General features: G+C 43.7%; 1 protein-coding gene across 1 annotated transcript in view; it reads left to right on the forward strand.

The window, feature by feature from the left end:
• The window catches only part of PRKAR2B (protein kinase cAMP-dependent type II regulatory subunit beta), a 65,984-nt gene that overhangs the window by 11,608 nt on the left and 30,290 nt on the right, over positions 1-24,086 (forward strand). The window contains exon 2 of the mRNA XM_083399948.1: positions 21,257-21,292. Within this exon, the coding sequence (XP_083256074.1) occupies positions 21,257-21,292 (36 nt within the window). The remainder of the gene's footprint in view (positions 1-21,256; positions 21,293-24,086) is intronic.

Below are 24,086 nucleotides of genomic sequence, written 5' to 3' on the forward strand. Positions count from 1 at the left end.
CATGGACAGTAATACTAAAAGGAAAGGGAGTTCATGATGGCTGGGAGTTTGTTAAGAGGGAGATAGTAAAGGCACAACTTCAGGCAATACCAATGAGACGGAAACATGGAAGGTGCCTAAAGAAGCCAGGGTGGCTATCTAAAGAACTTTTAACTGAGTTAAGATTAAAAAAGGATGTGTACAAAAAATGGAAAAGGGGGGAAACCACCAAAGAGGAATTCAAACAAATAGCCAGCACGTGTAGACACAAAGTCAGAAAAGCTAAAGCACAGAATGAACTCAGGCTTGCTAGAGAGGTTAAAAACAACAAAAAAGGCTTTTATGGGTATGTTCGTCGCAAAAGGAAGAACAAAGAAACAGTGGGGTCACTCAGAGGAGAAGATGGTGAAATGCAAACAGGGGACACAGAAAGGGCTGAACTCCTCAATGCCTTCTTTGCCTCAGTCTTCTCCGATAAAGAAAACAATGCCCGACCTGAAGAATTTGGAGCAAATGATTCAGCAGAGAAAACACAGCCCAGAATAACTAAGGAGATAGTACAAGAATACTTGGCTAGTTTAGATGTATTCAAGTCTCCAGGGCCAGATGAACTGCATCCAAGAGTATTAAAAGAACTGGCAGATGTGATCTCAGAACCACTGGCAATCATCTTTGAGAATTCCTGGAGAACAGGCGAAGTCCCGGAAGACTGGAGGAGGGCAAATGTTGTCCCTATTTTCAAAAAGGGGAAAAGAGAGGACCCAAATAATTACCGCCCAGTCAGTCTGACATCAATACCAGGGAAGATTCTGGAGCAGATCATTAAGCAAACAATCTGTGAGCACCTAGAAAGGAATGCTGTGATCACCAATAGTCAGCATGGATTTCTGAAAAATAAGTCATGTCAGACTAACCTGATCTCATTTTTTGACAGAATTACAAGCCTGGTAGATGAAGGGAACGCAGTGGATGTAGTCTACCTTGATTTCAGCAAGGCATTTGACAAGGTGCCCCATGATATTCTTGTAAAGAAGCTGGTAAAATGCGGTCTTGACTATGCTACCACTCAGTGGATTTGTAACTGGCTGACTGACCGGACTCAAAGGGTGCTCATCAATGGTTCCTCTTCATCCTGGAGAAGAGTGACTAGTGGGGTGCCACAGGGTTCTGTCTTGGGCCCAGTCTTATTCAACATCTTTATCAACGACTTGGATGATGGACTCAAGGGCATCCTGATCAAATTTGCAGATGACACCAAACTGGGAGGGGTGGCTAACACCCCAGAGGACAGGATCACACTTCAAAATGACCTTGACAGATTAGAGAACTGGGCCAAAACAAACAAGATGAATTTTAACAGGGAGAAATGTAAAGTATTGCACTTGGGCAAAAAAAATGAGAGGCACAAATACAAGATGGGTGACACCTGGCTTGAGAGCAGTACATGTGAAAAGGATCTAGGAGTCTTGGTTGACCACAAACTTGACATGAGTCAACAGTGTGACGCGGCAGCTAAAAAAGCCAATGCAATTCTGGGCTGCATCAATAGGAGTATAGTGTCTAGATCAAGGGAAGTTATAGTGCCACTGTATTCTGCTCTGGTCAGACCTCACCTGGAGTACTGTGTCCAGTTCTGGGCACCACAGTTCAAGAAGGACATTGACAAACTGGAACGTGTCCAGAGGAGGGCAACCAAAATGGTCAAAGGCCTGGAAATGATGCCTTATGAGGAACGGCTAAGGGAGCTGGGCATGTTTAGCCTGGAGAAGAGGAGGTTAAGGGGTGATATGATAGCCATCTTCAAATATATAAAAGGATGTCACATAGAGGAGGGAGAAAGGTTGTTTTCTGCTGCTCCAGAGAAGCGGACACGGAGCAATGGATCCAAACTACAAGAAAGAAGATTCCACCTAAACATTAGGAAGAACTTCCTGACAGTAAGAGCTGTTTGACATTGGAATTTGCTGCCAAGGAGTGTGGTGGAGTCTCCTTCTTTGGAGGTCTTTAAGCAGAGGCTTGACAACCATATGTCAGGAGTGCTCTGATGGTGTTTCCTACTTGGCAGGGGGTTGGACTCGATGACCCTTGTGGTCTCTTCCAACTCTATGATTCTATGATTCTATGATTCTTTCCTTGCCTGCCCTGCCTACTAGCCTTTCAGCTGGACCAATGCCAGGATCAGCAACTCCTTGCATCACAGAATCATAGAATCACAGAGTTGGAAGAGACCACAAGGGCCATCGAGTCCAACCCCCTGCCAAGCAGGAAACACCTTCAGAGCACTCCTGACATATGGTTGTCAAGCCTCTGCTTAAAGACCTCCAAAGAAGGAGACTCCACCACACTCCTTGGCAGCAAATTCCAATGTCAAACAGCTCTTACTGTCAGGAAGTTCTTCCTCATGTTTAGGTGGAATCTTCTTTCTTGTAGTTTGGATCCATTGCTCCGTGTCCGCTTCTCTGGAGCAGCAGAAAACAACCTTTCTCCCTCCTCTATGTGACATCCTTTTATATATTTGAAGATGGCTATCATATCACCCCTTAACCTCCTCTTCTCCAGGCTAAACATGCCCAGCTCCCTTAGCCGTTCCTCATAAGGCATCGTTTCCAGGCCTTTGACCATTTTGGTTGCCCTCCTCTGGACACGTTCCAGTTTGTCAGTGTCCTTCTTGAACTGTGGTGCCCAGAACTGGACACAGTACTCCAGGTGAGGTCTGACCAGAGCAGAATACAGTGGCACTATTACTTCCCTTGATCTAGATGCTATACTCCTATCCTGAGTAAAGGTGGTTTCGGAGATGGAGAAGTTTGCAGGCAGGGAGGAGGGAAGGAAGGTAGCTCTCCCCCGAGAGGAAAGGGACAGAGGAGTTGTTGAAGGAAAGTGGAATACGAGAAGCAAGGTTAATATTTAATCATAAACTGGGAATAGAAAAGGGTAAGAGGAAGTTTGCTATAGGAGAAGGAAGTTCGTGTAAAAGGACCAGGGAGAAGCAAAGAGAGAAACTGGCAGGGTGGGGGGTTTGCATAGGGTACAAGTTAAGTGAGAAAGGAACATTGGAGAAGAAATTCCTGGAGATGGGTAAAAATACTTTGAGAAGCATGTAGGGATGTGCAGAGAAGATATAAAAGAAAGAAGCCTTCTCCACTTAGGCCTCTGGATTAACTATTTTGTGACTGGCGAAACTCAGTAATTTTTAGCCATCTCAAGTGGAACCTGGAAGTAGAAAGTGTGAGAACCCCTGTACTGTTGTTAGCCGCTCTGAGCCCGGCTTCGGCTGGGGAGGGCGGGATATAAATAAAATTTAATTTTATTTTTTCTTTTATTTTCTATTATTATTATTATTATTATTATTATTATTATTATTATTATTTTATTTTATTATTGTAAAGGGACCCCTGACCATTAGGTCCAGTCATGGCCAACTCTGGGGTTGCGGCGCTCATCTCGCTTTACTGGCCGAGGGAGCCGGCGTACAGCTTCTGGGTCATGTGGCCAGCATGACTAAGTCGCCTCTGGAGAACCAGAGCCGCGCACGGAAACGCCATTTACCTTCCCGCCGGAGAGGTACCTATTTATCTACTTGCACTTTGACGTGCTTTTGAACTGCTAGGTTGGCAGGAGCAGGGACCGAGCAACGGGAGCTCACTCTGTCACGGGGATTTGAATCGCCGACCTTCTGATTGGCAAGTCCTAGGCTTTGTGGTTTAACCCACAGCGCCACCCGCGTCCCTTATTATTATTATTACTTCTGTTGTATTTTTATGCTGCAAATGACCTTGAGATCTAAGGACCAATGGCAGTATATAAATTTAAGAGATAATAATAATAATAATAATAATAATAATAATAATAATAATAATAATAATAATATAAGCTGAATATAGATGGAACAAAAATATAAGACAAATCTAACAGAAATAACGTGTGCATTTTAACTTGAATACATTTCAAGCACTGAGTTCTGCATCAAGGAACAACAAGAAGTTTGCTTTTCTGATTCCCCTCCCACCCATTGTTGAACTAGTTCTAGGTGTTTGTTTTTGTTTTTGGTGCTGCCTGTTTGGTATAATGTAAGCGAAACAGCATTTTTCTCTTCTAAAGAAGAAGTGCATTGTACAACATGATTTTAAGTTTACATTTTAATAGACCAGGATTTATCATGCTTGTAGGCAGAATTTCATGTAGGGCTTGCTTGCTTTTTAATCATTGCACAGAAGAGCCCATTTCAGCAGGTGCTTATCTTCCATCAGGAAAATCTACAAATAAGCTCACACTTTACCTCCATCCCATTTCCCAGGAGGCCCACATGAGTGGGAAAGAAAGAAAGAGAAAGAAAAAGAAAGAAAGAAAGAAAGAAAGAAAGAAAGAAAGGAGGCTCTCTGCTTCAGTACATTTACGAGACAGTTCCCAGATCATAAAATAAAATGCTTCAGGTTTTGGGTTGTATTCTGCATTAGACACTCTTAGGATAGACCCATTGAAGTCAATGGACATGGCTAGATTAAGCCAGTTTTGGTGGGTCTACTCTGTGTTAAATCTAGCTGGGTAGGACCCTTGGGTTTTTATTTTCTTTTTAGAAGAGAAGAACTGAAGGGAGGAGAAAAAGCTTAGAAGTAGATTCCCCCCTCTAGGACAGGTGGAGAAAATTTGCAGTTCTCACCAGCCCCAGCCGGCATTGCCAATATTTAGGGATGATGGGAACTGGAGTCTAGCATTTATAGAGGTCTGCAGGTTCCCTTTCCCTATTCCAGGATAATTTTTTTTTTGCTAAGAACAGAATACTTTGGGGAGAAGAGACCCACACATTCACATGTCTTAAACAGCACAGTAAATGGATGGTTAGGAGGGAACCATTATGGTCCTATGATCTAATTCTGCCATTGCGAGCATCTTTTAGGGAGTGCCATCTCTGTTCTTTTGTTTGAAAAGCTGTTGGAGGATAAAATGTGGTTGATCTTTGGGAAGTGCTTTTTGCGGATTGCTGCGTTTTAATTGCCTCAAGGGTTTACAGTAAGAGATAAAGGAGAGAGTATGAGACAGTGATGTCACCAGGTTCAGTGTTAGAGATGGAGGCAGCTGATCTCTTGCTGTTCCTCTGCATTTTGCCAAGTGTCTAGGGAGGTTTCTGTAAATCTCGGCCAAAGGGGAAGTGGCAAACCATTACTGTTTCTTGCAGGAAAATTGTTGCAAGATGCGTGCGGTTCTGTTTTTCGCTTCATCTTAATGTGATTGGTTTGCCACGTGTAATTATCTAAGTATCATGAGTACCGTATTTTTCGCTCTATAAGACGCACCAGACCACAAGACGCACCTAGTTTTTGGAGGAGGAAAACAAGAAAAAAATATTTTGAATCTCAGAAGCCAGAACAGCAAGAGGGATCGCTGCGCAGTGAAAGCAGCACTCCCTCTTGCTGTTCCGGCTTCTGGGATAGCTGCGCAGCCTGCATTTGCTCCGTAAGACGCACACACATTTCCCTTTACTTTTTAGAAGGGAAAAAGTGAGTCTTATAGAGCAAAAAACACGGTAGTTATGTATCTCTTCCTATTGTGTGTGCTGTGTCTCTCTTGTTACATTGCTGAGTTCCGAAGCAAAGCTTTTTCGAAACGGCCCCAGTGCAGGCAATAAATAAAACATGTTAAGAATGTCCTTGGTTGGGAGAAACCCAGTTCATATTAGATTGCTGTGCATGCCATAGAAGTGTCCGTCTGTTTCCCATTTCGAATTGGATTCTTTTTTGTGTCTTTTTAATGGCTGAACTGTTTTGATTTTTTTCTAAGCATTAAATTTTAACCTAAACTACACTGTTGTAGTGCAGGTGCAGAGCTCTGAACATCTTCAAGAATATCGATGTGTATTTATACCCCAGATGGGTGGGATATAAATAATAAAATTGTTATTGTATGTTCTTGTTTCATTGAAAACAAGAAAAATAATTTTCTATATAATGAGGTTTCTAGGTCGTTTCTATCCATGTAGCAGACTTTTGGTTGTGATCCAGCCACACTCAAGCACTTCTAAGTACCAGCCAGTAGAACCCTCTTAATCTCAGGGGTTGAGCCCCACGTTGGGCAAAAGATGCCTGCAATAATAATAATAATAATAATAATAATAATAATAATAATAATATTTTTTTTATTTATACCCCACCCTCCCCAGCCAAAACCGGGCTCAGGGCGGCTAACAACCAATAATAAAAACAAGTTGATTAAAATACAATTTAAAAGATTAAGATACAACATTAAAACAATTAGGGAGCAATCTCTTCGTAGGAGGAGAAAGGAAAAAGAAAGAGGGGGAGGGAATCAAACTGATTCTGAGCCAAAGGCCAGGTGGAACAACTCTGTCTTACAGGCCCTGTGGAAAGAGATCAGATCCCGCAGGGCCCTGGTCTCAAGAGACAGAGCGTTCCACCAGGCCGGAGCCAGTGTTGAGAAGGCCCTGGCCCTGGTGGAGGATAGTCTGACTTTGCAGGGGTTGGACTAGATTACCCTAACTGTACAATTCTATGGTTCTATGATGGACATGAGTAGGAAAGTTCGCATCTCTCCCAATAGGATCAGTGGGATTTAAGTTTTTTGTGGACAGGGTGAGCCATTTTGCTTCCCACCCCACTCCAAATACTAGGAGAAGGGGTTCCTTTGTACTCTGAAGAGAGTACAGTGGTGCCTCGCAAGACGTAATTAATTCGTTCTGCGAGTTTTTTCGTTCTACGAGTTTTTTCGTCTTGCGAAGCACCAATGTGTATTGACGGTTTCCCATAGGAATGCATTGGCGGTTTTTTAAAAAAAGGCGCAAGACGTTTCGTCTTGCGAAGCAAGCCCATAGGGAAATCCGTCTTGCGAAGCAACTCAGAATACGAAAAACTCTTTCGTCTTGCGAGTTTTTCGTCTTCCGAGGCATTCGTCTTGCGGGGCACCACTGTATAAAGCTCGTTCTTTCAATGTGGCTGTGTAATGTCAATAGCTTTTCAGTAACTTGGAGGAGGTATTGTAGAGCATGGGTAGGCAAACTAAGGCCCGAGGGCTGGATCCGGCCCAATCGCCTTCTAAATCCAGCCTGCCAACAGTCTGGGACAGTGTCTGCCAACAGTGTGTTTTTACATGAGTAGAATGTGTCCTTTTATTTAAAATGCATCTCTGGGTTATTTGTGGGGCATAGGAATTCGTTCATTTTATGCCCTCAAAATATAGTCCAGGCCCCCACAAGGTCTGAGAGACAGTGGACCGGCCCCCTGCTGAAAAAATTTGCTGACCCCTGTTGTAGAGCCTTTGTTACCTGTAGTCAACTTCATCATTTGTTTGTTTTTGAGGTCATGGTCTCCATGCAAACGAGTTTTGTGGGTTTTCATTGCATTTCAGGCTGTACCATGGGAAGTTCAAAGCAAGCTTTCAGAGGCACAGCCATGCTGCAATAGATAGGTGTATATTTTGATGTGGTTGTTCCAGGCACACGTAGGATGCTCTGGGGCATGAACTGGGTGTGGGTGCATATCAGGCATTGGTTCCTGGCTTCTTGTACCATGAGGGCTGCTGGTGATAGGATCTTCACACAGTTCAAGCCAGAACATTGGCCCTGGGAGTCGGGTGACCCAGACAGCCTATCTTGTGCCACTGCTTGCTAGAAAACTTCCAGAGCTGAGGCTATCCTTCACTCAAGACAGTTAATAGCTGATGAGACCTACCGGTTTTACTTCTCGGCACCATCAGTTGAGCACATGCCTTTCTGCCTGAGAGCATTAGAAATATGCACCTATGTAACCGGTCTCCCGTGAAACTCATGGATCTTTTTCAATAAATATTTTGCTGTTTGCATATTCTCTCTCTCTCTCTCTCTCTCTCTCTCTCTCTCTCTGTCACTCACTCACACACACACACACCATTACTCAAACACTAGAGTGAGCATCTCTTGATATACCATATTTTTCACTCTATAAGACGCACCAGACCACAAGACGCACCTAGTTTTTGGAGGAGGAAAACAAGAAAAAATATATATTCTGAATCTCAGAAGCCAGAACAGCAAGAGGGATTGCTGCACAGTGAAAGCAGCAATCCCTCTTGCTGTTCTGGCTTCTGGGATAGCTACGCAGCCTGCATTCGCTCCATAAGACACACACACATTTCCCCTTACTTTTTAGGAGGGAAAAAGTGAGTCTTATAGAGCAAAAAATACGGTATATTTGTGTGTGTGTGTTTGTAAAGCGTGCACAGGACTTATACCCTGAAGCAGTTTCTACCTTCCTTCCTTCATTATTTTGTGTTTATAGAGTTATCGCTGTACTGAATCAGGATTGGAGTCTGTGCTCATGTAGCAAAATATAGTAGCAAAAGTCTGCTATTACAGGCTTAGCGCCTGAGGGCCCCAATCCTGCCACTCACCACCCTAGGGCAGGGCCTGACAGGCTCCATAAAGGACTGCCACCGCTGGGCAGAGAGGGCTCTGTTGTTGTTTGTTGTTGTTTTTAAATTGCTGTTATTTTTTACCAATGTCATTTTAAACTGTTATATTAATGCTGTATTCTTAGTTTTCGATTTTGATTTATGTGGAAATTGATTCCCATTTCGTTGTGTAATTTTTTTAATGTGGTTTATTTATTGTTTGTGACTTTTGTAATTATGTAAATCTTGTCGTGTTGTAAGCCGCCTTGAGCATTGTTTTTAACTGTGGAAAGGCGGCATACAAATAAAATGATGATGATGATGATGATTGGATGTACATAGCCTGCCCAGAGCAGTATGGGGGGCTGGTTTCCCAGCACAAGGTACGGTTTTCACATAGAAGATCTTGGATTCAGTCCCTGGAATCAGCTGTTAAAAATATTTTAAGAAACAAGGTTGGGTACCTGGTACATTAGACAGCAGTAGACAGTACAGTGGTGCCTCGCAAGACGAAATTAATTCGTTCTGCGAGTTTTTTCGTCTTGCGAATTTTTCGTCTTGCGAAGCACGGTTTCCCATAGGAATGCATTGAAAATCAAAGGAAACAAAAAAGGAAACAAACTTGCAAGACGTTTTTGTCTTGCGAAGCAAGCCCATAGGGAAATTCGTCTTGTGAAGCAACTCAAAAAACGAAAAACTCTTTCGTCTTGCGAGGCATTCGTCTTGCGAGGCATTCGTCTTGCGAGGTACCACTGTACTGGAATTAGATAGACCAATGATAGGACTAGGTATATAAGGCAATACCTTCATATATTTTGGGAAACATGTCATGCTTCTGCCAGTCATGTTTAGGGAAATTACTGCATCTACATCTTGTGACCTATATTTGTTTGATATTACAGTGAAAATGCAGAGGCTCCTTATGAATTTGTAGATCCCAGCTCTTTGGTGTGAGATTAATGAGCTTCCCTTCCCATAGTTTTCAGGACTGAGGCCCAATTTTTTTAATACTTGGCAGATTTTATTTTACTAGAATTGCCTTCTTTTTACTGGAATAAATATTTAACACTCCGTCAGAGATCAAAGGGGTTGCCTAGTAATATTTGTATCTGATCACTAGGGAGAAAGTTTCCAAGCTTTCGATCTAATTTGTCTGCTTCACATGCCTAGGGGAACTTATTCCTAGTCTTCCCTTCCAGTTCCCCTCCTTCCTAAGCAAATGCAAAAGGGGATGAGAGCTGACAGCAGGAAGAATTCCCTGCAGACAGGAGAGGCCTCGTTAATTTATCCTGAAAGTCTGGACCCTTTGTAACTGGATTTTTAATTTCCCTTTGAGATAAAATTACCCCCCCCCCCCGACTTGTTTGGGAGGATTGGACCTTAAGGATAATTATTATTATTATTATTATTATTATTATTATTATTTATTATTTGTACCCCACCCATCTGGCTGGGTTTCCCCAGCAACTCTGGGCGGCTTCCAACAAAGATGAAAAATACACTAAAATGTCACATATTAAAAACTTCCCTGAACAGGACTGCCTTCAGATGTCTTCTGAATGTCAGGTAGTTGTTTATCGCTTTGACATCTGATGGGAGGGCGTTCCACAGGGCGGGCGCCACTACCGAGAAGGCCCTCTGCCTGGTTCCCTGTAACTTGGCCTCTCGCAGTGAGGGAACCGCCAGAAGGCCTTCGGAGCTGGACCCCAGTGTCCGGGCAGAACGATGGGGGTGGAGACGCTCCTTCAGATATACTGGACCGAGGCCGTTTAGGGCTTTAAAGGTCAACACCAACACTTTGAATTGTGCTCGGAAACGTACTGGGAGCCAATGTAGGTCTTTCAAGACCGGTGTTATATGGTCTCGGCGGCCGCTCCCAGTCACCAGTCTAGCTGCTGCATTCTGGATGAGGCCTTCAAGGCCTCACTTGGCACCATTGAGTCCTCCTGATACCAGACTTGTTCCTTTTCACAATGTGAAACTAAATATCTGACCTAGAGCACTAGGGACATTTTAGGGAACACCACCATGTGGGAGAAGGCTACGACAGCATATGACAGAAGCAGCCCTGATAAGAAGTCCCTGATGACTTCCATATTTGAAACCACAAAGAAAGGCACAAACCACAAACGAATACAGGCATTGGGGCCTATGGACTTCGATAAACATCTCTCCCCAAAAGCTGAAAAGAAAAGGGGTTCTGGCTCAGTCCCCCCCCCCCCCCGTTCTTTTGTGATGTTGGGGATTGCTCAACACACACAGGTGCACTGGACGCTCAAGGCATTTCCTGAAATGAAAAGGTCAGTCCTCCATTGTGTGGAGCTTCTTTTATTGATCTCAACTTTTCCACAACAAGAATCTGTAAGGCTGCAAGCACACTAACAAGGGAGTAAGTCCTATTGAGCTTACCGGAACAGCCTTCTGAGTAGACATCTACAGGATTATGCTACAACCCCGGCTTGGGGTGAGTGGAGCAGAAAACCACTGGCAGTTTGCAGTGACGCCTCGGTCCTTCGTCCCTCGTCCTCGGGGAATGCATTTCCCGGCCAATGCACCAAGAAATGTGGGATAACTGGCAGGGGGTGCTGGCATATGAAGCAGAACTGAATTTCAGAAGGATGTTGGTGTCAGCTTGTAATGAGGATGGGATCTGGTGAATTCTGAATTTACTAGATCCCAACTCTTAAGTTTGCTGACACCACTGACAGGAAACAAAAAGTTTTATGCTTTTTTTTGCTTTTTGAAGAGTGTGTGTGGCATGTACATGTTTTAAAAAGCAAGCTATAGGAATATCAATATTATTTACAGAACACCTGATTTTTATTGTTGGCTTTCAAAGTCAACTAATTTTGTTTGTTTGTCTAGCGGTTCCACTGCTGTTGGATGCAAAAAAAATTTCTGTTCAGTGCCAGGAGTTGTATCATTGATTTAAAAATGGCTTCTATCTGAGTTTAAAACCAGTCTGTGGCTCAAAAGCAAATTATAGGAATCAATATGAATTCATGTTCATTTCAATATATGAAAAGGCTGCACTATTACTAAGAGTAGTTTTATTTCTTAAAAAACAAGTATATTCATACTAGCTTATGCCCCACCAACTATATGAAGTCTCCAGCCTTTGTTACTTCCACAGAAGATGTTTTCAAGATGGCACCTGGTATCTGATGTCTGGCTTGGTTTTCTTTTTTATGGTGGTGCCATTGTGTTTAAGATGGTGCTACTCTAGAGAAACCTAAGGGGCTGCTTTAGGCACCTACCACTGTCTTGAAATATTATTATTATTAGTATTAGTATTAGTATTAGTATTACCTGTCCTTCACTAGGGCTGGGTGATAACAGCTTTTTAACACCGCAGTGTATCACTAGCCAAACATCACAATATAGGGATACATCACAATGTTGAAAAGCGGAGGAAGGAAGAAGCTGCATTGGCCCCCAGCCCCATGAGGCCCCTAGCCCAATGCAGCTCTTTCTCTCCCCCCCCCCCCCGGTGCACTGGGCGCTGGTGTGGAGGGACTCAGGAATGACAGTGGTTTCACCTGTGATCTACTGCTGGGTGAAGGTGCCATTATTATGCTTTGACCCTCAAACCGGTCCTGGGCGATGGATCGCTACATCACCCAGGCCTACTTTCACCAGCAGGCCCCAGGGCAGTTGACAACAATTTTAAAATTCAGTGTTAAAAACAGGTGAGACAGTCACAGGAATTCTGAAAACACACACCTCAGGTCTCAAAGTCCAGGGTGAAGAGGTGTGTCCTCAACGTTCATTGAAAGCTGTGCAGTGAAGATGCCAGACCCACCTCTGTCGGGAGGGAATTCCACGACTTAGGGACAGCAGAGTTACCAAGATGGCCCCCTCTGCTGATCTGAACACCTGAGAGAGGGTTTGCAGGGAAGGAGGCAGTCTCTCGGATCATTGTGTTTCAGCTGTGGAACAGAGAGGTGTCAAGTGGCTTGGAAAGCGTTGGGGTAGAATGCTAGAAGGGCAGTCGCTGTGGGTGGTTATTTGGTCTGGCACAGAACGGCCCCTCTCTTTTCCTTAACTTCATGCTGTTTGGGGGGCAAATTGACACAAACATCTCTGCATAGGCCTGCCTACCCCAATCTATTGTCTATGTACAATCTACACTCTATGTGATATAGGCGCCATTTTGTTCCTAGAGCAGTGTGAGAGGACAGCAGCTTTCCTAGTCTAGATTACATCTAATAGTGAAGAACTGCATAGATCACCTGGAGCATTTTTGGCCCATTTTGTGTAGTTGGAATCAAACTCTCTAGTTGTGCTGATTTTAATTACCATAATAAGTCACCGTTGTGGCTTGCTTGTACTCAAATGGCTGCTATTGATACTGGCAATTGTAGATATTTTTTTACACCTTGGGATATAAAGTATAGGAGCAAAACACACACACACACACACACACACACACAGTGGTACCTTGGGTTAAGTACTTAATTCGTTCCAGAGGTCCGTACTTAACCTGAAACTGTTCTTAACCTGAAGCACCACTTTAGCTAATGGGGCCTCCTGCTGCTGCTGCGCCGCTGATGCACGATTTCTGTTCTTATCCTGAAGCAAAGTTCTTAACCCGAGGCACTATTTCTGGGTTAGCAGAGTCTGTAACCTGAAGCGTATGTAACCTGCAGCGTATGTAACCTGCAGCGTATGTAACCCGAGGTACCACTGTATATACAATGGTGATGGGTGCTGAAAGAGATTTAGATGTTGTTTGAGTTACTGCAAAGTTCCAGATCTGTCTAAAGGTAAAGGTAAAGGTACCCCTGCCTGTCCGGGCCAGTTGTGTCCAACTCTGAGGTTGCGCGCCCATCTCGCTTAAGAGGCCGGGGGCCAGCGCTGTCCGGAGACACTTCCGGGTCACGTGGTCACCGTGACGAAGCTGCTCTGGCGAGCCTGCACCAGCGCAGCACACGGAAACGCCGTTTACCTTCCCGCTATAAAGCGGTACCTATTTATCTACTTGCACTTTGATGTGCTTTCGAACTGCTAGGTGGGCAGGAGCTGGGACCGAACGACGGGAGCTCACCCCGCTGCGGGGATTCGAACCGCCGACCATATGATCGGCAAGTCCTAGGCACTGGGGTTTTACCCACAGCGTCACCCGCGTCCCTACCAGATCTGTCTAATACGCCATAAATATTTATTAAAATTCTGCGCAATAGCCAGGGCATCAGGTATATGTACTGAATTTCGACTTTCAAGTGATAGTTAACAGCTGAGTGGGGAAAGTACATATGCCATGAAAACAATGTAATGCTGGAGCTATCATGTTTAGCAAGCAGTAGTGATAGTGTTAATTGAAACAAAATGCAGAAAGAGATAAGAATACAGTAAACCCTTTAAAAAACATTTTCTCATTAAGCAGGACAAATTCTAGTTGCAGCTGTCTATCAGTTGTGCTCTGTCAGGAAAATTGCAATGGGATCAAGCATGTTGCAGGAATGGACGGGCTCTTGGCATCTCTCCCCCCATCACTGAGCTGTGCTTCCATGTTCATGTTTTCCCTTCCCTCCTTCTGTATCTGTATATCTATGCATAATATTAAATTTTACCCGCTTGGATTTGGCTGAGCAAGTGACGTCATCGGAAGAGATGAAGGCTACCCTCCCTCTCTCCCCGTTTATTATGCACTTCAAATACAGAAAGGAAACCTTGCTCCTGCTGCTCTAATATTTGTCTGTCTTGGAAGTGGCATGCATACAAGGAATTGCAGGCGCTGATGCAGTAGAAGCACCCCTGAAGCGTCCATAAGGCAGAGTAGATTTTCAAAGATTCTCAGCTTTATGCAGCCCTTGCTTAGGTATGTAAATTAGGTGCACTTGGGGCATGCTGTGGCATCCAGTTAGGTACTTGGGTAAGCACACTAGATCTGATAGCTCCTGCTGTCTTCAGTCACAGATGCTGCATGCAGAGAACTTTGAACGTCCGGCCCTCTTCAATTAGCTGCTGCTTGGGTGCATAGACCTTAAGAAAAAACGTGGCGTGCTCATAGGTGCAGAATACTTTTGATGACGCAAGTCAGTCTCCCTAGCAACGAAACAATAGCATGGCACTTTCTCTCGGAAAGGCAAGAAGAACATGTGCCTGAAGAAAACTGTTTTGTAGCGTAATTATCAAGTTTATTTAAACAGAAATGCTTGGGTTTTTCATCACCATTTATGTACAGATGTCATGCTTTCGTTTTGCACATAAGCAGATTCAAAAGTAAGGCAAAAGAACGCAACAGAAATCATAACACCGTTCGAGCTATAATATTGCAAAACTGACTTCCTTGTATAGTCAGTGAGTTAGAATGAATGTTTTTTCACCATTGCTGTCACTTTTGTTAAACTTGGATCTGAGAGGTCCTTTCCCCATTCTTCAAACTTTTATGAATTCGGTAGCTGCAGTATGCATGCTGAATTGTCCAGCCTCGAGGGATTCTGTCTCCATATCAGTGGGAGAGGCAAATTCGCAGGAGTGAAAGGTGTGTTTATAAACCTGTCCTCTCCAATAAACTGAATTCAGACACCTGTATGCAGAAGAAGCCTTCATATGGACTAAGAGCTGGGAGCCCTGGACTCCACCATTAAGCTCACTGTGTTAACTTGGGCCTCTTAGTTTACCTCACATATATTCCACTGTGACTACAAATGGAACAAATAAATGCTTTAGAGTTCAGTGGAACTAGGACAGCTGTGGAGAGATCCTAAGTAATCAATATCTCAGCTTCATCGGCCCCCGCAGTAAATGGGGATGACACTGACCTACTTAGAGGGGGTTTTTGCAAGGGAAAATAGAGACTATTAAAAGTCCAGTGAATGTCCTGGGAGTGTTCAGTGCAATAGTTTAGCTATGGAAGCTTAACTATAGCACTGAACCCCATGAAAATCAATCTTTGCTTTCTGAAAGAACTTGTGGAAGTCTTTGTCCCAAGTGATGCCTGTTGTCTTTGTCCATGGAGTTTTCTTGGCAGGGAAACTGGAGTGGCTTGCCAGTTCCTGCTCCAGGTAGATCATGTTTGGTCAAAACTCTCCACTATGACCTGTCCATCTTGGGTGGCCCTGCACGGCATAGCTCCTAGCTTCTCTGAGTTATTCAAGCCCCTAAGCTTCTCTGAGTTATTCAAGGCAGTGATCCATGAAGGGGATTGAGGGCACAAGGAGAAGGGGACGACAGAGGACGAGATAGTTGGACAGTGTTCTTGAAGCTACCAGCATGAGTTTGACTAAACTGTGGGAGGCAGTTTTCAGACAGGAGTGCCTGGCGTGCTCTGGTCCATGGGGTCACGAAGAGTCGGACACAACTAAACGACTAAACAACAACAACTTGTCCCAAGTGATATGAGCGATGTACAATGCACTCTCTTGTCAAGGTCAAACCTTTACCTGGTGAAGTTTGGACTGATAGTGGCAATTTCCCCCTGTAAGTGTGATATGTTCTTGCTCCTGAGAGTTCTCTCCAGTGTTTGGGCTCCTTGGAATTCTGCGGAGCTTTGAGCTATGAAGCAAGACAGACAAAGAGTAGAGAGCATAGGTGGCAAAGCTCACCAAACACTGGTTAATGCACACAATTATGCTTACTATGTGGCAGTGTGGGTTGTGAAGATGGCTCATTTTCACAGCTGGCATTGCATCCTCTAGTAGCCAGAGGCAGAGTTATTTCAGATCGTCTGGAGGTCGCTGACTGTCAAGAACCGATGGGGCTCTGAGGGGTGTGTGGAGGAGGCAAGGGAGCTGGAGGAAGATCTAGAGGGAGAGGCCAGGGACTTGTGGTGTTCTTTTCCCACCCATGAGGCAGGACTTGGGGCTGGGGGAAGAGTAAGAGTTGGGGCTGTCAAAGGCAGGGGAGGAGTTGGAGGAAGGATTAGGAAGGGAAGGAAGAGAACAGTCCCTGAGAAAATCTGGCCATTAGGATCTTCTCCATCCCCTCCTCCCCTGTCTCCAAGGATAATGAGGGGCTTAAAGCGCCAGGCGCAGCAGCAGCTACCATGCCAGAGAAGTCGCAGGCTGATTGCGCAGTGCACATTTCACTCTGGTGAAGGGATTTAAGTTCGGGAGAGGCGTGGTTACGCTGTTGCTTCAGTGGTCCACTTCAGGGCACTAGCCTGGGGAGTAGATGCCTAGCTAGCTACATAGCAGGAGTATTTCCTGTGCACCTTGTGAGATGCTGTAATTGAGTACTTTGCCAGTAAAGAATTAAACTACCACCCGTTTGTTCTCCTTGGGCTAGGTGTGCCCCCTTTGCGGGGAAGTAACTTCTGGAGCATTTGAGGACCTGATGTGGCTATACCCTTCGAGGAAAAAATTGCTCAACTTCAGAGTGACCTTGACGCTGCAGTTGTTGCAGTTCTGTTTATTTATATCCGGTCTTCTTCCCTGGCTGGACACAAGGCAACGTACAGGCAGAACCTCAGACTTCTGCCATTGTTTTAAACCACCACTTCCCCCTTCTTATTGTCTCTGCCTTCTCATTCCCATGCCATGGCTACAAGTTGCTGTGCAACTTGGCTTCTCTTTTGCTTCCTTCTCCTACCCTGACCTCTTGTACATCCAGGATTGTGACACTGCGCTACAAATCCTTAAATGGGGGTTGCACGTTGACAGCATTACGTTTTTATGTATATAGGAAGAAGAACGTGCTAATAAGAATACTTGTGAGGTAGGATGATGCATTTCCCACAGCAGCCTCCTCATGGCCGTCTTGTAAAACGAGTTGCTGGTCTGGTGTACACAGCAGAGAATTGCTGTCCATTTCCCCCCTGTGTTCTTTATTCTGCCTCTCTGTGTGGCCCCCCCACCCTGCCCTGACTTCTCTAACAAGATTACAATAGTTTCAACACCCTGGATATCTTTAAAAGCAGCAACTATACCTGAGCTTTCTTGTCAAAACTGTGTTAGTATTGGAGATTTACAATCCCCTCACCCTCATATTGGAAATGGCCTTAATTAAAATGCCAAGAGGGTGGTTTGGTTTTCATGGCTGTCTTTGCTGTCTCTGCCTTTTGCTGCAAATAGCAGTCATGGTTTTGTGCAGCAGGACAGAAAGCAGTTCCCTGGGGACCAAAATGTTTCCCCTGTTTGCCACAGTGAGTTGCGCTTCAAAGCAAACTGTCACTGAAGGTATCGGCTTGAATCTCTTAACCGGAGAAGATGGGTGCTGTTTAGTGGAAAACAACATTTGTCATATTTCGGTTTCTTGCAAAGTTCAAAATAGATATGAAGATGGTTAGGAAGTATTAGCTGTTGGGTTAGACTTGCTCATTTGGAAGCTGTTTTCTATGGTGTCATCAGCTCTTAAAGCCTAAAATCACGTGGCAGCTAAAGTTATTGTTGTTGGCTTAATTGAATAATCTGCTTACATATAACACTGATGGCCAAACTGGGCTATATACTGTTGGTAAATTGAGAGTTTGAAAGGGCTGTATTTGATTGAAAGAATTTGGTATTTGTTATACAGTGGTGCCTCGCAAGACGAAATTAATTCGTTCTGTGAGTTTTTTCGTCTTGTTAATTTTTCGTCTTGCGAAGCACGGGTTCCCATAGGAAATGCATTGACGGTTTCCCATAGGAATGCATTGACAGTTTTAAGAAAAAGGCGCAAAACGTTTTCATCTTGCGAAGCAAGCCCATTGGGAAATTCGTCTTGCAAAGCAACTCAAAAAACAAAAAACTCTTTCGTCTTGCGAGTTTTTCGTCTTGCGAGGCATTCGTCTTGCGAGGTACCACTGTACATTATTTTTTAATGTGCTTCACAGTCTTGGTGTTGCCCTCCCAGCAGTTCTCTTGATTATAAACAACAGAGTCTTGCGGTATCTTTAATATATTCATGACTCTTTGTGTCATAAGCTTTCTTGGGCAAGAGCCCACGTTGTCAGATGTATGGTTTATGTACCCATAGTACAGAGAGAAGGGGTGATCATGGGTACTTCTTACAGAGCGAGGCCAAGCACTGAAGGATTACTTTGCAGAGCACAAATGCATTTGAGAATGAGATCAAGTCAAATGAATGAAAGACCCAATTGGAATAAGCATCACCCACTCCCAACAGCTCATGAATTGGCAAAGCAAAATAAGTAACACACACAAAAACCTACAAAGGAACAATAGTTCACTTGGAGTATTGCAGGGTGGGAGTCAGGCTGATGTTTGAGAAAGTACTTTATACTGGTAATATAGTCCAGTAATTCACTCCTATGCTGCAGTTTGGGATTTGAGTGACGCTGAGATGGTACAGTCATACCTTGGGTTACAGATGCTTCAGGTTGTGCGTTTTTGGGTTATGGGCACGCCGAAACCTGGAAGTACTGGAATGGTATACTTCCTGGTTTCGTCGCTTGCACATGTGCAGAAGCACCAAATCGCAACCCGCGCTTGTGCAGACGCGGCGCTGTGGGTTGCAGACGCTGCGGGTTGCGAACGTGCCTCCAGTACGGATCACATTTGCAACCAGAGTGTCCACTGTATTCACAGCAACCCTGCAGTGTTGTCCATTGCTGTTATTCTTCCCACTCCACCCCCAATCACTGTATTAGCTTTTAAAGCCATAAATGCACTTGGTTCAAGGTACCCTAGGGAGAACCTTCTCCATATACCCTGATCCGAAACATAAACTAATACATTTGGGTGATGGCCTGCTTTGAGTCCTGTCCTTTATTTAAATTAGATTTGCAGGAACAAGGGACAGGGCATTCTCAACAGTGGCAAAATGCAAGTTGCCCATTGGGCTAGTGCACTGAAGAAGAATGGTGTGTCCAACAACTTTGGCTCCCATAAAAAAAAAGCTCACCATATAACATATTTGCCCTGCACCCCCGAAAGCTCAACAACTTTGACCTTAACCCCAAGAAAGTCTCTTGGGAGTTGGCCACCCCTGAAAAATCCCAAACCCCTTTAATTCCAGCTTGCGTTTTGCAGCTGCATTGTGTTACTTTAAATCTTTTTAAGGCTTCTAGATTGTGGGTTTCATTTATTCAATTATGTATTAATGGTTGTTGTTTCTTTTGAATGGTGATTGCTAGTCACCATGAGGCACTATTACGCCACATGGCATGATACATCTTTCAAAATAAATATGTAACATTTTGATAATGGAAGGGGCTGTTTGTGAACCAGCCAATCCATTCAGTAGGGAATGGACTTTGAGTGCAGTCCTGAGGTGAATATCCTATACAAGGGAGGGTGAAATGGCATTTCAGATACTACAGGAAAGAGCAGCTGGAGAACAAAAAAGAACAATATTTTGCATTTTGTAACATTTCTCCCTTGATAACATTTAATAGTAGTGTACATCTGTAATTAGAAACGGAAATTTCAAAGACACAGTTGAAATTCAGTGACCTTATTCATACTCTTCATTAAGTGCAGAGTGGGATTACTATAAAGGCAGAATGAGTATAAACACTCTAGAAATAGTTTGCTGTAAAAAAAAGAGGGGGGAAATAGATCGTTTACTGTTTATGTTGCCATCCCATGACTAGTTATCTGCTGTAACAAGTAACTGAAAATTCAAAATGTATGATAGGTGTTTCATCACAAGTTTTGTAAAGGAGATCTGGCCATGGACACCTGCTGGTCTTTTTGGAGTGGTGATACAGAAAATACTGCCAATAAAGCATAAGTAAAATCTGAGAACAGGCCTGCCATTTCTGGTGCTTTAAGCAGGGGTGAAGCCTGGTTAGGCCTAGCCTCTGAGAAACTTGTATTCCAGGTCTATCCCTCCTTTAGTTCTCGAGAGGTAGACCTGGCAACTAGACCTTGGGTTTGAGGTGTTATGGAAGACCAGGAAGCTTCAATAGCAGCCTTCAGCTCTTCTGCATTGCTGGTCTCATGTCTCTCATCTTTCTCTTGGCAATGCCCCATAGATTCTCTATGGGGTTCAGGTCAGGCGAGTTTGCTGGCCAATCAAGCACAGTAATCCCATGGGCATTGAAACAGGTTTTGGTACTTTTGGCAGTGTGGGCATAAAGCTCGTCTGCGGAAGGAAGCATGAAGTGCTCCAAAATCTCCTGGTAGATGGCTGTGTTGACCCTGGACTTAATGAAGCACAGTGGACCAACACCAGCTGATGACATGGCTCCCCAAATCAACACAGACTGTGGAAACTTCACATTGGACTTAAAGCATCTGGCATTGTGTGCCTCCCCATTCTTCCTCCAGATTCTGGGTCCTTGGTTTCCAAATGAGATGCAAAAGATGCTCTCATCAGAAAAGAGATTTTTTAATTGTGAGCAATACTTCGTGTTGCAGTACTTTACATTAAGAAATGCGTGTGTCAAACTTGCAGATCAATTTTTGCAACTATCCCCCTCCTCCCAAGTCATTGGAAATGAGGTCTCAGTGGATGGTCAGAACGTCATAATGCTCTTTCAGCTGTCTGTGGCCTCGCTTACAGCCCTCGAGAGATCTAGCATGGCTGCTCTTCTGATAGAATGTGACTTTCCCAGGACCTAACCTGCGTTAGCTGGCAAATGGCTGATTACACTCCTGAGTTAAAGTCCTTGCACATACAAACAATAAGAATAACATTGTGAATGAATCCTTACGTAGGCAGGGAAAAGACAATGTGGTTTTGAAGGTTGGCGGACTGTGGATTAGAGGGACAAAAGAGAAGTAAATTTCACATGACTCACACTGGTCCCCAGAATCGTTGCTTGCAAGTCTCTTCTTCCTTTAAATTTCATCATGAAGTGACGTTTTGAGAAATTTATTTTACTGTTGTATCTATGTATCAAGTGCACATTTCAACAAAGATATATATATAAACAAACAAACAAACTGTAGTAACTGCAGTATGTTAGAAATGTACTTCACATAGCTAAGAGAGTGTATTCTGTAAAGTACTCTGTGAGAATTTTCTAACAAAAAAATTTCTTTTTTTTTTTTTTTGTTTCTCTTAGCTCCAGTGATAAACCGGTTCATTAGAAGGGCGTCAGGTGAGTTTCTTGTATTTGCATGCTTTTGTTGTTTTTGTAACAAAGCTCCTCCCTATTTTATTTAAGTATGCTAATATTGTCTTATAACGAGAGAGAGAAATCAAAACGCTAATCAAAGAAAGGGATGTAAAATCAGATATTCATCACACTTAATGGTGTTATTTTTTTTTTAAAAAAAGCTTTATTAAAAACCTATGACCAAAGTGTGACTCAGAAACTGAATGTGGTTCTTCTGATCCTTATTGGAGTAGCAAGTGAAATGTCACTAGCCAGGGGAGAGACTCGTTGGGAGAGTTGTGAACCACAACTCACAGCATCAACTGCTGTGACAGACCAGCTCCATCAGGCCTCTTCTCCCCTCAACTGTCATTTGGGGGCAGCCAATCCAGCTGCCTCAATGGGGGAGATGGGAATTTGGTCTCATTTCATCAGCTTCATCAGGCACCTCCTTCCTCCAAACTGTGGCAGCTGGTCATCATAGGAACATCTGGTGTAGGAAATTGGTTCCCAGGCTTCGCCCCCTTTCTTTACTGTCCCTTGGATTTTTCTCGTTTAAATCTAAAGCCTGTGGGTAGGGACTGTCTTGTTTTGATTTTATGTAAGCTGCTCTGGGATGGGACGCGGGAGGCACTGAGCCTAGGACTTGCCGATCAGAAGGTCAGCGGTTCGAATCCCCGCGACTGGGTGAGATCCCATTGTTTGGACCCTGCTCCTGCCAACTTAGCAGTTCGAAAGCATGTCAAAGTGCAAGTAGATAAATAGGTACCACTCCGGCGGGAAGGGAAACGGCATTTCCGTGCGCTGCTCTGGTTTGCCAGAAGCGGCTTAGTCATGCTGGCCACATGACCCGAAAGCTGTAAGCCGGCTCCCTCGGCCAACAAAGCGAGATGAGTGCCGCAACCCCAGAGTCGGTCACGACTGGAACTGATGGTCAGGGGTCCCTTTACCTTTACCTTAAGCTGGGAGCCCTTTTGGCCTGTAAAGTGGGTACAAACGCTCCAAGTAAAATAATAAATAAAGCATTGGACATTTTGTAAGTTTACAGCATAGGTGTCCAAGTGATTTGAAAAGTTTTGAAGTGGCCGTTGTGCAGCAATGATAGAAAAACATGTTTGCACCTCAGAATATTATCTAACATATAGGAGAACACGCACACATATTTTCTTGATCAAGCAGACATAAACACATACCGATCTCTTCCACAATTATTTTCAGAGTGAACAACTTTATCAACCTGCCACCTTCTTTCCCCAATGTCAGAGACCAATATGAAGGCTCACCAAGGATCGAACTTTAATACTTTTATTCATTTGAATCAGGTTCCTAAATACAAACTAAAAGCAAAAATATGAAGATGTTTCATTTGTGACTGAATGCTGAATAGATTTAAGCCTTCTACTCTGTAAATTTTGATCTAGGCAACCTCTGCAAATCTAGTTGCCGGTTCATCATTTTTTCTATATAGTCACCCAGAAAGTGAAGAATTCTGTATTGCGTTGCAGAGCATCACAGCAGAGCTCATTGTAAAGGATCTGTTGCAAAGTGCCAAGTTGCTTGTGAAGGGACCTCATTTGTATCGTAAAGTGTTCTGTTTTTATCTAATAGATTTCTTGGACAGCCAATAGCATTGTTTCTTTAACTTAGATGAAGGTGAAGTTTAAGCACAACAAAAGCAAAGTTGGGAAAAACAATTTCTGTAAATCTCCTAAAATCAGAATGGTTGTTCGACTGTTGACTGCAAACACTCCACTGAGTCTTTCTTTCTTTCTTTCTTTCTTTCTTTCTTTCTTTCTTTCTTTCTTCATTGGATCTGCTTTACTCTCTTTCTTTAAAACCTAGCGGTATATTTGTGATATTTTTGTTTTTGTTTTGAGTTTCAGTATTGGACGCACGTTTAAGGATGACTTGCTTTTTCTTGGCACAGCTACCAATTAAATAGCCAGAGGTTAATTGCAGAAGCACCTGCTGACAATAATGTAGGCTGTTAATTATTTAGCAGATATTCCAGCCTACATACTGTGACTATTAACAATTTTTTAAAAAATCTTGCATAGCTATAATTGGTCTCAGCAGCTGTGATGGCACAGTTCCACACAAATCAATCCTCTGCAAATCTTTATCTTTCACCCAGCTTGCTTCCTTTAGCACTACTATTGCCAACCCCAAATAGTTTCTAAATCCAGGGGATTTCCACCCAAAATCATTTAGAGTTTAGGGTTAGCGTAGAAAGCTGCTTGACAGTGAAATGCTTGAAAATAGATCTGGTGTGCTGCATCGCGGCCTCAGGATTGAAAGTGCAAATGTCGTTTTCCATAGCTAGTTACAGACTTTCACATAAGAATAACAGTTTAAGAGAGGGGGGGATTTGTAGAATAAGTGCCATTTGGTATAAACAAGAATTTCCCCTGTCCTGACTTTGACCCATGGGGCTTGAAATGGTTTAATAAGGAGACTGAGGCGAAGTATGACAGCTGTCTTCAAATATCTAAAGGGCAGTCACATGGAACATGGAGCATGCTTGTTTTCTCCTTCTCTGGAGCCAATGGCTTCCAAGTTACAAGAAAGGAGATTCCAACTAAACATCGGGGGGGGGGGGTGGAATTCTGAAAGTAAGAGCTGATTGACAGTGGAATGGACTCTCTCAGAAGGTGATGGACACTCCTTCCTTGGAGGTTTTCAAGCAGAGGTTGGACGGCCAACTGTCATGCAAGATCTAGTTGAGATTTCTTCCAGCTCTACAGTTCTGTGAGTCTATGATTCTATAAGCCCTAGTGAAGAGGGATCTTATTCAGCC

Source organism: Podarcis tiliguerta (assembly GCF_965153285.1).
Source record: "Podarcis tiliguerta genome assembly, chromosome: 10".
Taxonomy (NCBI): Eukaryota; Metazoa; Chordata; class Lepidosauria; order Squamata; family Lacertidae; genus Podarcis; species Podarcis tiliguerta.